This window comes from Ochotona princeps, chromosome 8 (genome assembly GCF_030435755.1).
Source record: "Ochotona princeps isolate mOchPri1 chromosome 8, mOchPri1.hap1, whole genome shotgun sequence".
NCBI classification, from domain to species: Eukaryota; Metazoa; Chordata; class Mammalia; order Lagomorpha; family Ochotonidae; genus Ochotona; species Ochotona princeps.
Genome location: NC_080839.1, coordinates 56,450,109 through 56,464,457, shown reverse-complemented (window position 1 = coordinate 56,464,457; position 14,349 = coordinate 56,450,109). Strand labels below are relative to the sequence as shown.

The 14,349-nt window shown below is 40.8% G+C and overlaps 1 protein-coding gene across 4 annotated transcripts in view; it reads left to right on the top strand.

Annotated features, from left to right (window-relative positions):
* The window catches only part of LOC131481018 (cysteine-rich motor neuron 1 protein), a 186,426-nt gene that overhangs the window by 41,421 nt on the left and 130,656 nt on the right, over window positions 1-14,349 (top strand). For all 4 annotated transcript variants that reach the window (XM_058668078.1, XM_058668081.1, XM_058668080.1 and 1 more), the window contains exon 2: window positions 532-705. In XM_058668078.1, coding sequence (XP_058524061.1) covers window positions 532-705 — 174 coding nt within the window. The remainder of the gene's footprint in view (window positions 1-531; window positions 706-14,349) is intronic.

The following is a 14,349-nucleotide window of genomic DNA, read 5'->3' as shown; positions in this document are numbered from 1 at the left end:
TGATACTGCTGATTTGGGCTGGGAGCAGTTGTAGATGCTAGCAGTCCATTCTGAGATGGTTGAAGGGACTCTGGCAGGTCTCGTTCTTGATGCTTCTGGTGCTGTTTTTGGATGTTTTCATTTAGCTGCCTTGTTATATTAAGTCGAAAGGTTGTTTTAAACCGGAAGTACATGTCAACTGAGTAAAATTTTAATTGAAAGATAATTTTATAGACTGATAATTGTAAATCTAATTGAATGTGGAGAAATCTAGGAATCTTATGACTATAATATTCTTATATAAAATGTTTATTTTATATAAAAATGTAAGAAAATCACAAAACATTTGTTTATAATAATCACAGATGTTTGACTCTTTAATGTCATTCTGTATGGCTGTATTCTCAGCCTTCTGTTATTGAAGGAGGTTGGGTTCATTTATCTGTAAAATTTCAGCCCAGCTTCCTTCCATTTATAGAGTGGAAGCTGACTGTTTTTGCTTTCAAATAGGCTGTTAAACAAAGTTACAAATGGTTGTTAATTTTTTTGCAGATGAGAACTGGGATGATGATCAGCTGCTGGGTTTTGAGCCATGCAATGAAAACCTTATCTCTGGCTGCAATATAATTAATGGGAAATGTGAATGTGATACCATTCGGACCTGCAACAATCCTTTTGAGTTTCCAAGGAAGGATATGTGCCTTTCAGCTTTAAAGAGGATTGAAGGTAAGCATTGACTTTCATGAAGTATCCGGTCATCAGCCTTAACTGCAGGTGACTTAAGCAGTGGTCCTATGTGAGCTTCCAAAAGTGAAGGGAGTGCTACTGAGCTTGGTAGCCTTTGTAGCCCCAACTCAGTTGCATGAAGTTTGCCAGGTGCTGATGTGTATGTGTGTGTTTCCTGGAAGCTGTGGAGTCGTAATGCTCTGGTCATCTGAGCAGGGTCACCTGTATCATCCTGCCCAGGCACCTCTGCCTCATAGGTAACTTCCGGAGTGCTGTGCTTGAGATCAGCATCTGTTGTAACCAACTCCATTCTGCTTGACTTACCATAGAATGGGCTCCCCGAGGAGAGGTTGCTACATAGAAGTAGAGTTCATCTGGCAAGAAAAGGTCTCTGTTTAGAAGAGATGGGGGAATCCAGCCATGCTGGTGGCGACAACGGAGGACTTAGGTTGGTTTTTTAGGGACAGGAATGCTTAAATGTAGACATACCTAATGAGACACTTCACATTTAGAGAGTGGTCAGACATTGTGTTCCATAGCAAGATAGTTGTATTCATATTGCTCATAACTTTGGTACATCCATGCACACAATCTAGAAGGAGGATTGACAGCCTGGAGATATGATTCATGACCATGGTAAACTTTTACCTAAGAGTAGTAGCCCGTTTGGTGCTGTGTCTCCCAGCCACAGTCGAAGGGGTGAAGCTTGCACTTGGTACCTCAGCCCTGCCCCCAACCAGCTTTAAACCCTTTTCCTCAGTTTCTTCTGGGAAAGAAAAGTGCTGGAAGAGACATGTTTAATTATGCACTTATCTCTAATGTGATTATGGTTTGGGCAGTGGGTGTTGTGGCACAGCAGGTAAGATGATGTGTTGGTATGCCTGCTTTCTATATTACGGTGAGCCCCAGCCCCACTTCTGATCCAGCTTCCTGCTAGCGTGCAACTTGGGAAGGCACCGTATGATGGCTCAAGTACTTTGGTTCCTGCCTCCCCTGTGGGAGTCCTGGATAGAGTTTCAGGCTCCTGGCTTTCGTCTGGCCCAGCACCAGCTCTTACAGGCATTTGGGGAGTGAACGAGGGTTGATCTCTCCCTCTCCCTTTCCTGTTCTCTTCCCTCTACCCCTCCTTTCTCCTCCCCTCTCCCACTGTCTTCCCCTCCTACTCTTTTAAATCAAGCTAAAAAATGGTGTTAGAAGTAAAGTTAGTAATATAGTTTGGAATACCAAGGATTTGCAAAGGCCAAAAATTGAGTTCCTAAGGGAAGTAGAACAGCACTGAAGCTTCTGAAATGTATTGTGTCCAACTTGTATTAAAACATAATAAAGAATGAGATATTCTCAATGACCTGTAGATTAACATTTCTCTTTATATTACCCAGACTGCTAAATCATTAAGAGAGTGTATAGTTGAAAATAGTAAAAATAAATAAGTTTTGGAGGGCTGTAGGTACTATCTTATCCAGTCCTTGAATTTAAACACTTGGGATTTGTTTCAGTGTAACTGCTGAGTAGCAGACCTAGAACTTCTACGCCAAGTGTTCTTCCAGTCACATCATGAATTTAGACAGTGCAGTTGCCTAACTCAGTTCTATCACCTGGTCACACTTTGTTCAACACTTCCCACAACCCCCTTGCCCTGCCAGGTAAGAGTGTTTTGTCAGCTTTGGAAATAGAAACATTTAAGGGTGTAGATGTTTGCTCATGTGTTTATTTAAGTAGGGAAAAAAAAAACCTAATTTGATTACTCATACATATTTAAATCCACAGTATATAAAAGAAGCAATTTAAAATTTGTAGTTTTGCCATTCTTATGAAACTGTTTTTATTGTGATGTTTCAAATGCCTCAGTAAGACTGTCTTTTGTCGTCATACAAGCTATCCTCATACATACCAGGCGACCTGCACTCAAGCGCCACCTCTCCACTGCTGGCCAAGTTTGAGATGTAGCAGATCTAAGTTTGATGCTTTTACAGGTAGTTTATTTCCCACACTCAATACCTACCCACACAAAATTGGGTTGGTTATATTTATAATTAGTTAGGAATATATTTCTGATGTTCACAACACAAAGAGTAACTTCATCCGTTTTTAAAGCAATTCTGAAAAGCTGTTTGCAAGATTCAGCACTTCCAATTGTGAGATCGTTTCCCACAGGAATAATTATTGTATCTAATTAAATTTCTTTACTTTTTTCTTTTAAAGATTTATTCTGTCAGATGCTCTCTGTATAATCTACAAAGTAAACTGCACTGAGGTCATATGAGGTGGATGTATCTTCTGTGGTGCTTTGTTATTCAACGTGAAGCACTCTGCAATATGTGAGATGTTGCAAGCAGTTAGGATTAGAGCACTTCTATTTTCTGAGCCCCAGGTTTGAAGAAAAAGCCATATATATGTCAGGTATTTACTGCCTGGGAGAATTAATGGAAAGATAGTGTGTAGTGCATATAATTGCCATTAATAGCCACAGAAATTCAATCATTGAAATTTCATACAGTTCAGAGTCAAAGTATGTCCTGGAGTTGCATGATAAGAAGGGGTAGAGCCTAAATAATTTAGACTTTGCATAATGATGGATTTCAGAAATGAGAATAACATGGACAAAAGAATCTAGTGTGAAAGTAAGAATACATAAGATATTGTGAAACTGGAAAGTGGTCTAATAGAGCAAGGTTTTGTGTCTATAGATAACAAAAAAGACGGGAGTCAGGATGGGGCTGGATTATGTGACATCTTAAACATTGTGCAGGGAGCACAAGCCTGGTCATAGGAGCTATGAGTAGTCATTGCAGCTTTATGAGCAGAGAGAGGCAGAGCGTTGTGAAACCAGCTTTATACAGACTAGGGTTTAGGGGACTGCAGAATGAATTAGCACAGATGCTACAGCCAGTGGGCTCATTGCAGAGCTGTTTCCATTATTTAAAGATGATGCCACAGGAGACCAGGCTACGGGGGAAGCATGAGGAAGTGTGGATATGTAGCGTCTTGATAGAAGGACCTACAATTAACAGAGGGTTGAAAATTTTAAAGATGGTTTAAGGGTTTCTAACCTGAAATAGAGTGAATAGTACAAGTAATAGAAAAGCCAACGTAGGTGTTACAGCACAGTGAGTTTAATTGCCACTGGGATGCCTACATTTCGTATCCCAGTGCTGATTGGAGTCAGGGCTCATCCACTTCTGAACCAGTTTCCTACTAATACACATCAAAGCAGAAGTCGATGACCCAAGTGGATCCAGCCGCCCACATGGATAATTCAGTTGGAGTTGGGGCTCCTGTCTTTTGTGGGCATTTGAATAGTGGAAGAGCAGATGGAAGATATCTCTCTCTCCCTTTCTGTGAGTTTGCCTTTCAGATAGAAAAATATTTTTAAAAAATCATAGGAAAATACTGTGATAAAATTGAACAAAAAAAAATGAGACAATTTTTTAGAGGCTGTAAGGCCAAGAGGGCTTCCAGCACGTGAGAGCTAATACAGTGTATCTGAATGGTAATAAGAATGATCTGGGGAAAAAAGTGGTCACCGAAGCAAAGTCTTTGAGGAATACTGGGAGCAAAATTGTTGCCATTTACAAGGTCATTATCTGACAGATGGAAGAAAGGGTATTGAATAATTGAGGGTGGGGAATAAAAATGTAAAATAGGACATCTTGAAAGAAAAGCACAAGTGCATTAATGAGAGAAATATAATAGGATCATTTACTGGTGCTAATAGTTTACTTAGGATTCATGGTTGTTTCTATATCAGGAAGGATCGAAAGCAGCGATATGGTCAGAGGAGGTGAGATCCTGTTGGGGCTCAAGAATAGAGAAGGAGGTTATTAAGGAAGTGAGAAAGAATTGTCAATTTGTGCTGATGTAATAAGCACTAAGAGTGGCCCTGGGTAGTGGGGTTGGCCGAAGAGGGGTAAAGAGCAGAGAGCCTAGAGGTCAGATAGGAATGCCAGAGGGAGTTGCCCCTGTGAGTGAGAAGGATGTATCATGAACAGTGGAGGGGATACTGTGGTTAAGTTTAGGAACTGCATGCAGCTGGTGAGGTAATCTCATCACATTTCAGTAAATGCAGTCTTGAAGAGGTAAAAAGGGAAAATGATATGAGAGTGACAGTATAAACTTTGAAGACTTATGGGATGTGGGAGATAAAGCCACTCTTACTTGAGAGGGCTTCAAGGGAAAGAGTAGGCGGGAGTTTCCAGGATCCCGCTAGAATGGAAATGTGAAGTCAACATCCAGAGAGGAGGATGAGCCAGACCGTAGGATCTGGAAAGCACCCAGAAGGGTTTGGAAGGGAGGGCTTTGCAGGGAGTTACTGCAGAGCCAGGTGGAGGTTAGAGTCCGGTAATGATGGTGTCACTTGAGGCTTGCTTCTGGTGATCTCTGGGAGGGTAATTCTGGCTTAACCCAGAATTTGGGCCAGTTTACAATCCTAAGGTATGTGGTATGATTGGGAGGGTGAGAAGAATCGTATTTTTGGCAGAATATGATGAGAAATCATGGGTTCCATTTCTGTTGAAAATGAGCTATAGGTATGATGGTAGCATTTTTTTAAGTGTCCTAACAGGACATTTCTGTCGCATTTATAAATTTATGGAGAATGATGGCAATTTCCATATATTTAAGGCTTATTTATTAAATATGATTAAATAGAAGCACTAGGTCCTTGATTTTTGCTTTCTGTTTTATTTCCTAAAAATATATGAATGTATCACCATAACTTCAGTTTGATTGTAGAGGACTAGAGTACTGGGTAAGAGTCAGCCATGAGTTTGCACAGAACACTTTGTCGCTGTGATCTGTGAGGACCAAGGAAGTCTGGCAAAGAGAATGGCCGTGTCATCTCACTGTGTCCTTAACCAAGCTCGCGATTCTGTACCATTGTGCAGATTCATCAGCAGTTTGGTATGTAGTATCCTGAGCATCACAAAAGTGACCCAGCTAGCAATAGCAAGAACTGGTGTGTGCAACTGTCACAAGGGTGTTCTGGAAGGGTCAATCAACATAGCAGTCATAAAGTCAGTGTTGAAGACTTCCATATGAAATAAATACAGAGACTTACATTCGAAATCAGTCGAACTTATAAATTTACACAGGATTCTAAGTTTGGGATGCAAGGCTTTAAAAATGATTGTAATTCAGAATGGTCCTAACAAATTGAACTATTCAGAAGCATGAAACAGTGTGACTTTCAGGGAAGGATACAAAACACTCTGGAAGACATTCATCTGTTTATTGGATCCAGAATTATTTAAGTGCCAAAAAAGATGCTAGGCACCGTTTCTTGTTGCTGCGGATCTGCTTCTTACGGAGCTGACATTCAGAGCAGGAGGAATGACAGTAAATACATAAAGGAATGAGCAAATATTATACAGCATGATAAAAGCTGTTAAAGGGTTAGGATGCTGTGAAAGACTTAATGGGGACATTGCGTTGTGTGGAGATGTCAGGAGAGTGTTCTGTGAGGAAAGGGTGTGTGAGCTGAACCAGTGTCAGGGTGATCTGAGGGACAATCTAAGTGGAGGGGGGCTGAAACTATAAAGTCTAGAAGGTAAAACCAGATGTATTATGTGGAAGAACCAGCAGGAGAGGCAAGAAGGGCAGTGTGACAGAGAAGGAGGGCAAGGGGAGAGACAGGAGACAACAGCAGACACTGGGCCAGGCACTTCTGGGTCTTCCACATGAGTGGCAGGGACCCAGGCACTTGGGCCATCTTCCACTACTTTTCCAAACCATTAGCAGGAAGCTGGATCAGAAGTGGAGCAGCCGGTACACAAACTGGCAGCAGCATTGCAGGCAGTATTTTAACTTGCTACTCCACAACACCAGTTCTTAGTAATTTTTAGTGTTACTAGCTAACCTCTAAATAGCATTCCTACTTGCATAGCTACCCTATTGAGGATTACAAACATAGATCCTGAGAGCGAAGTCAGCCCTTTCCATGAAGAATAAAACTTCACTAGGTGGGAAATTATAAAGAAACCAAAGAAATAGCCCAATTTGCTAGTGAGAATGTTATCATAGAGCAGTTGATCATAAAGCAGAAGCTAGCTGAATTGCTGTCAGGATGGGTTCCATGAAATGTGTTCTTAAATGTGCTTTTAACGTGTTGCTGCATCACATGTCCTACGAGTTGTTGGTGTGGTGATTAAGTGAAACGTAGTGCTGTTTGAGCTGTAAAATTAGCAATTTTGCAGAAGGAAGAGGATAATGAAAACTTTAGAAATCCCTCCTCTTCAGCCAAACACATAGAAATGCTGTGACATGCCTCTCATTTTGGACTGTATCAAGTTATTTTTTTCTCTAAGATATTTCAGTGAAAGATTGGACAATCAAAAATGTGATTTGATATATCACCATGTTATACAAAGTGGACAAGGAAGAATTGTTCGTCATTCAAAGATGAATACATAACAGAAGACTCTGGAAAGGAACAGAATGAGTCTAGCTCTACGAAGCGTAAGGGTTGGTGCGACAGCAGAAGGCGAGGCTCAGAAGGTAGATTGACAGAGGGTACTGGGAAGGGGGAAGTTAGGGCAAGTTCTGGTGACCGACTGGCGTTGGAGGAGGAGGAAGGGGAAGACGCCTAGATTGGAAGAAGGTCGAGAGAGGGGCATGATTGTCAACCCCAGTGCTTGGAAAAAGGGATGATGTCAGGTTAGATGTTTAGAAGACTGATGGTCAGTATAAGCAGCAGTATCATTTACTAAAATGGAAACTACCAGAAGACCAGCTGGGTGGGAGGTTGGGTGAGGTAGATGTTGAGTTTGTTTTTGTTGTGATTGAGGTATCTATGGAAAGTTAAGGGTGAGATGAGAGTTGGGGATCTGGGACTGCGATCTGAACTGCAGATAAGGACTTGTGAGTCAGCTCCCAAGGAGTGTACTTGAGTGCATCACATGGGACAGGGATGCATGTCCGGGGGACGATTAATGTGACAGGAATGTGGATCGCGGAAGGGGGAAACAACTGGCAGTGTTAGCACACCAGAAGTGAGAATAAAGGCCCCGTGTGATCAGCCAGGAAAACAAAATCTAAGGAGTAGTACAGTTATTGACACCCATGGGAGATACATATACATACACACACGTGTATATATACACGTAATGTATGATTTTAATGGTCAATTAATTAACTCATTTTACTGCCTTTTTCATAAAAGCCTTTAGAAGTGTTGGTACATGTGTTGATCAGACTTCCCTCTCAGATGAGAGTGGGTGAGCAGTGAGGGACATCAAGACAGGGTTATGGTCAGAGACTCAGTCTGGAGGAGGGCGGTCTCCAGCATTCTGTCTTGCTGCTGAGCCTTTCAAAGTCAGACTGCTTTAGTTATTGCTTCATTTATTAGCCTACCCGTGGATTCATTCAGAAAGAGCATGTTGAGCACATGCTGTGTGCTACTACCCCTGAGGAAACACCAATTTGAAACATTGGTTTGTTTTAAAGACCAATCTCTACATAGATAATAAAGATACAGGAGCATAAACTGTAGCATTAAGAGTTTATGCTTAGTATTTAGTGAGATTTGATACATGTCTGTATTTTAAGCATTCTACCATTTTATGTTGAATATATACCCCTAGGCAGGAACTGGAGATTAGACACAATGAGAAAGAATTTGATTATCTATAGTCTTATATGTGCTGCTTAAAACAAAAGGAATTTTGATTTTTCTCTTGTATGGCTCTGTTCTCTGAAGCTAAACTAATTTTGACACAAAGACAAATGGCTTCTGTTTCACAGACTTTTCCCTTTCAGTTTTTAACAACCTAGATAACAGTTGCCTCAGAGCGTTAACTTTTAATTATGCTGTGTTCCACATTTACTGTTTCAGTTCTGCCTAAGGAAATGTGAACATCATAAGTTTTTTACTCCAGTTTTGCACATTTCACTTATTTCACCTTTTTTTTTCACACAAGCAGCGTGTAAGTGCTGGATTTCATTCTTGGTTGTTACCTTTTTCTTGGTCTGTGGCTGACAGAACAACCTGTGCTATGTATGGCTTAATGAAATACTCTCTCGATGCCATCTGTAGGGTTTGTCAGTAAATAAAAAAATCAGGATTTAGTAAGAAATCATGTACTCTATGCTTTTATTCATCAAACTGTTCCTCAAACGGTCTGTGTGTGTTCCCATACATGGTAGGGATTAATGCTTATAAAAAAAAATCTCAAAAAAATGTAATCCTGCCCCAGGAGACGCTGATCTTGCCATTTTTGTACGCACTTTGAGCAGCAAAACTGGTGGGTTTTTGTGCTAACACTTCCTGGGGCCGAGAGAGGAATTTGTTGTGTGTGTATGAGAGAACATCGTATATGGATTGTTGTTGTGTGTGTATGAGAGAACATCATATATGGATTGCTTTTGATTTCTATTCCTATTTCCACTGTTTTTTTAAACAAAGCATGCGTTATAAATTGCTTTGCTTCAAATATCAATACTTAGTAATACTTTCATTATGGATGTTACTCTTTTTTTTTTTTTAAACAAATATTAAAACTTGGTGGAGGGAGTTCATTTTACATGTATAGAACTGTGTGGCAGAGGACAAAACAAACCCTGAGACGTTGGTGCCTGGTACAATCCCCCATCTTTAACAGAGTTGATCCTTAATGTAAGTTTACCATTTGGTCTTTGCTAAACTTTAGAAATATGTCGAAAATCTACATCTATGATCTTTTTGCAATTATATTGAATTCCTATGCATAATCTCCTTAAATCTTTCGTAATTACTCTTTACTATGGTAGAAATGATCCATTGAAATCATGAATTCAAGGGATCAGATATACTGAGATAGCACTTCTGCATTCTGTGAGGTTATGGTGTGGTGACGTTAGAATGCTGTGCTTACAACTGGTTACTACTTTATTCTTTGGAAGGGAAAATAGAAATGGGGTAGGTACTGTACATTTTATGAGGCTTTTGAAGCATAGAGGAAAACATTTGAGGAAAGCTTTTGGCCATTCCAAAGTGCTGTTAATTGACTCATCGATAGTAGAATACACATACTTAACTATCAAGCTACCCCTTCCCTCCCAACCCTAAATAATCTCCCAAACTCTGACTCTTCTTTATTCTGAAACCAGGCAGTTCATATACGGGGACCACACCATCTCTTCCCCCTGATTTCTCATGCATTATGTATGTACAGATTTCTAATCTGTAAGTTAGGTGCTTCGTTATTTACTCAGCAGATTCTATTTTTCCTAGCTTGGTTGTGCTTGTGAGTGTCTTGTTAAAAGCTCATACAAATTGTGTAAAATTCTTGCTATAGAGGACTCCAATTAATATTGCTTATCAAATTTAGGAACCCAGATGCTTTCTTTAATGAAAAACATCTTCCAGATAGTTCAGGCAAGTTATAACCATCAGGACCCAAGTGATTTGTCCTCTAGCTACCCAAGTAGGACACTAAGGCTGTAACAGTGCAACTTTAAAAGTATATTGCTGGGGCCCAGCACAGTGGCCTAGTGGCTAAACTCCCTATGGGTGCCCATATGGGCGCCGGTTCTAATCCTGGCAGCCCCACTTCCCGTCCAGCTCCCTGCTTGTGGCCTGGGAAAGCAGTTGAGGACAGCAGAAAGCCTTGGGATCATGCACTTGCGTGGGAGACATGGAGGAAGTTCCTGGTTCCTGGCTTCAGATTGATGCAGCACCAGCTGTGGCGATCACTTGGGGAGTGAATCATCGGACAGAAGATCTTCCTGTGTCTCCTCCTCTCTGTGTATCTGACTTTGCAATAAAAATAAATGAATCTTTTAAAAAGTGTATTGCTGTCCTGCTGTCTTTGCAAAGACAATTGCAAATTGATCGCTTGGCCTTCCTGTCGTGTAGTATATACAACTATGTACATGTGTGTGCTCACATGTATATATTTATCCATGCTCAAATCTATGAAATGATTTTAAAAATTAAATATTCCATTTTAGGTAGCCACAATGTCATAGGGGAACAAGGTGCAAAGTTGTGTTTGTTTTCATAGTATTCATTTTTTTAAAAGTTGAGATTAATACATTAGTAATTTAAAATTTTATAGATACAAAATCTTAGAAGGACTGTTCTTAAAATCATGTTTTAAATAATTGCTGTTTTGCTGTCTTGATAACTGATACAAGGAAAACAAAAAGGCTACCAAATGACGGAAACCAGTTTCAAATAACTGGGAAGTGAAAACAGGAAATTCAAGGAACTTGGCCCAAGACCAGTTGGAGAGGAGTTCTGGCTGAATAATTATACCTGCATTTTTAAGTGTTGGAAGTCCTACAGTGACCTTCTGGTTGGGATTCTTGTGCTCATGAAAAAGGTGTGTGTATGTATGTTATAAACCCCTGTTGCCAAGATGGTCAGGAAAGAGGCCTTTGTAACTTCCACCAGGATTACAAAATATATATATATATATGAGCGTGAAAACAAGTTTTCATTTCATCCATTCACTATATATATAGAGAAGCAGTTTTATGAGCCATTCATTGATTTTCCTTCTTGTCTTTGTTTAACCCATTAATTCTGCACCTTCAAGCCATGGCTTCTGTCTTGAGATGTGCCCGATCCAAACATTGTCTGACCTAATCATCACCACCACAGCTACAAGAGTACTGGGTATTGTAGGGGAAGTTTTTGCTGCAACTGTGTGCTTTAATGAAATAAAAATTGAGTAAAGATTAAATACCATGTCATTAATACACATTTTTAAGAAAGTATCTAAAGGCAGAAGGCTAGACAGAGGTCTTCCATCTGCTGGTTCACTCCCCAGCTGGTTGCAATGGCTAGAGCTTAACTGATCCAGAGCCAGGAGTGAGAAGCTTCCTCTGTATCTTCATGTGGGTATAGAGGCCTAAGGATATGATTCATTCTCCACTAGTACCCCGTGCCATAAGCAGGGAGCTGGACTGGAACTGAAGTAGCCTGACCACTTACTGCTACTTACATGGGATGCTGGTACCCTGGTACTAGACCTCTTATTATACATCATTCAAAAAAAGATTTATTTTTATTTGAAAGGTAGATTTTACAGAGAAATATCTTCCATCCATTGGCTCACTCCTCAAATGGCCATGATGGCTGGAAATGAACCTATCTGAAGCCAGGAGCCAAGAGCTTCTTTCTGGGGTCCCACATGGAGGTAGGTTCCCAAGGACTTGGGCTATCCTCCATTGCATTCCCAGGCCGTAAGCAGGAACTGGATGGGAAGTAAAACAACTAGGACATGAAGCAGTGCCCATTTAGGATGCATGCTTGAAGGTGGAGGATTAATGAGTTGAGCCATTGTGCTGGTTTCCTTAATAGTTTTAAAAAGATATTTATTCCTTTTAAAGGACAAAAGTTTTTAAATGACGTATTTAGCCAGTAGTGTCCTTTAACTTACAACTTTTTTTTTTTCCCATTTACCAGGGAAGCATTAGAGATGTTGGTTGCTCTGATGGCTGCCTATGGGTTTTCTTGCTGGATAGCCCTGAGCATCCTCACATGCGTCTGCAGTACCTGTCTCTGCTTAGACATCCTCTGCTATTCCCAGAGCGTCCCTCAGAGGTGCTGAGTTGCTGCCTGGCCCAGCTGTGTCCTGCTGAGCCCTGGCCCCAACAAAGGCTTTTCCCAACACAAGCAAAGAATCTGGAATCCCAGCCCAGGAGGCCTTCTGAGCCTCTGCCAAGAAGAACTGTGGGTGGAGACCACTCCCCACAGCAGGGTTCAGTTCTCCAAGAGGAACTGGCACTGTCCCATCTGTGTCCCCTGGGATCTCCCCTTCCTGCAGAGTGGAGCTGCTGCTCAGGCCAGTGTGTTGCAGTCAGCCAGGGGGCGTACATGGCTGCGGGATGTTGTTCCTGAGCTTGTCTGACACTGGTGTCCCAGGCCATTCAGACCTCATTAACCATTGAATTCAGTATTCCAGTACCATAGGCTGGGATTGTGGGCAGCTTAAGCATATTAGGTAGTCGATATTTTCTCTGTTTATGGGGAAGAAAGAAACCAAAAGGTTCAACAAAGAGGAAATTGAAGAACAAGGTTGGGAGCATAGTCTACTTGCAAACCAGGAATTGGCTGTCAGGTAAAAACTGGCCATTACACGTTTTTACAATTTTAGCAATGTAGGTAAGTGTTTGCAGTAGATGACTACATTTTTTGCTGCTTTGTCAGCATTGTATATTTACTAGTATCTTAAAAGATCCTTTCAGATGTAAAACTATGCTGAGTAGCATTTTAGTATTTTAAACAGTAGTGGGAGCAGAATTGAAGCCGTGTAATCAGAAAGCTACAGTTAGTTCAACGGTACCACTGTGACACTATGTGAAAATGGCCACATCTGTATCTTTTTTTTTTTTTTTTTGCTATGGCTACCACCTTCTGTTCTTGTCATTTTCTCACACCTCAGAACACATCATCATCTTTCTCTACCATCAGCACCCATAATTTGGGAAAACATTTAAATTGCTTTTCATTATTGATTGGTTGACATTGTAGAATGCTATCTCAGCCAGCACTCAGTTTTTACACCCTTTCTGGTTTGTGAAGTTGTAATGAAAGGTGTTCAGTCCAGAAACAGGGATCACCATGGTCAGTCCTGACCCTGCTCAAATCACTGAGGGTGGGTGCACCTGCAGTTGGCCTGCTGCGCAGGGACACTTCAGATGAGCAAGGGAAGGACCTTGCCCTAAGAAGTCTCAGGGGAGAGACGAGGACACAGAAGCCAACGGGAGCAGAGCAACTGCAGCCAACCTGGCTGAACAGAAAGTTACATGGAGCCAAAGTTAACTCACCTGAAAGTTGTTTTGTGATTCGTAGATGTTTGGTTTCTAAAACCTGTGCCTCTACCAGCTTGGTGAACTGTTTAACTCTTCTCAAGGAAGGTGTTTCACAGCACTGAAATTCAGTATTCAGACTTATTTTGGAATTTAGACCTGTTCTAATAAGATTTGACTCATTCCCCAGTTCGCACTGGCCTTCTCTAAACAACTGCCCTGGGGTGTTTGAGTAATTTATTTTGAAGCCTTTGAGACCGTTCTTTGGATTCTGCACCTTGTCTCAGAACCGTGGATTCATATCAATTGTTCCTTGTAAGCTCGTGGTATTCTTTTTTGTAGGGTGTCTTCCTGCTTTTGATTTGCAGTCTCTATTGCAAAGTGTTTTTTGCATCAGGAGGAAATGACAGCAGTAAGTGGTGCCTGTAAAGTTGGAAGAGGGAAGGGATTAACACAAGATGAATTAATGTTTGTGTGGGTTTTTAAGGGACTGGAATGTTCTTCTAAGTCAAGGATGTGTTTTTTGTTTCTGGCTGACAACTTCCTAGTTTTCCTGCACTCCATTATTCTTTTTTCTGTCACTGGGATTTTTTTTTTCAATTTCCCAAAAGCAAGTGAAGTGCTTTCTTCTTATCAGTGGCCTTTCTTTTCCTGTTCCGATAGCAAAAGAACAATACAGGAATTTAATACTGTTCAAAACTGATACTTACTTTTCTTAATAGATCCATGTTTATCTGTAGATAAAACTCAAGTTTTGTAGCAGTAGAGGAAAGCTTTTTGTCCAAAAATGAACTAATGATGTCATGCGTGCTTATCAAGATATTTGATTTGTTTTTGCTTTTTCTGTTCCCTTCCTTTCACTTGGTTTGGGAAACGGAAGATTTTTTTTTTTTTCATTCCAATTGTGTCTCC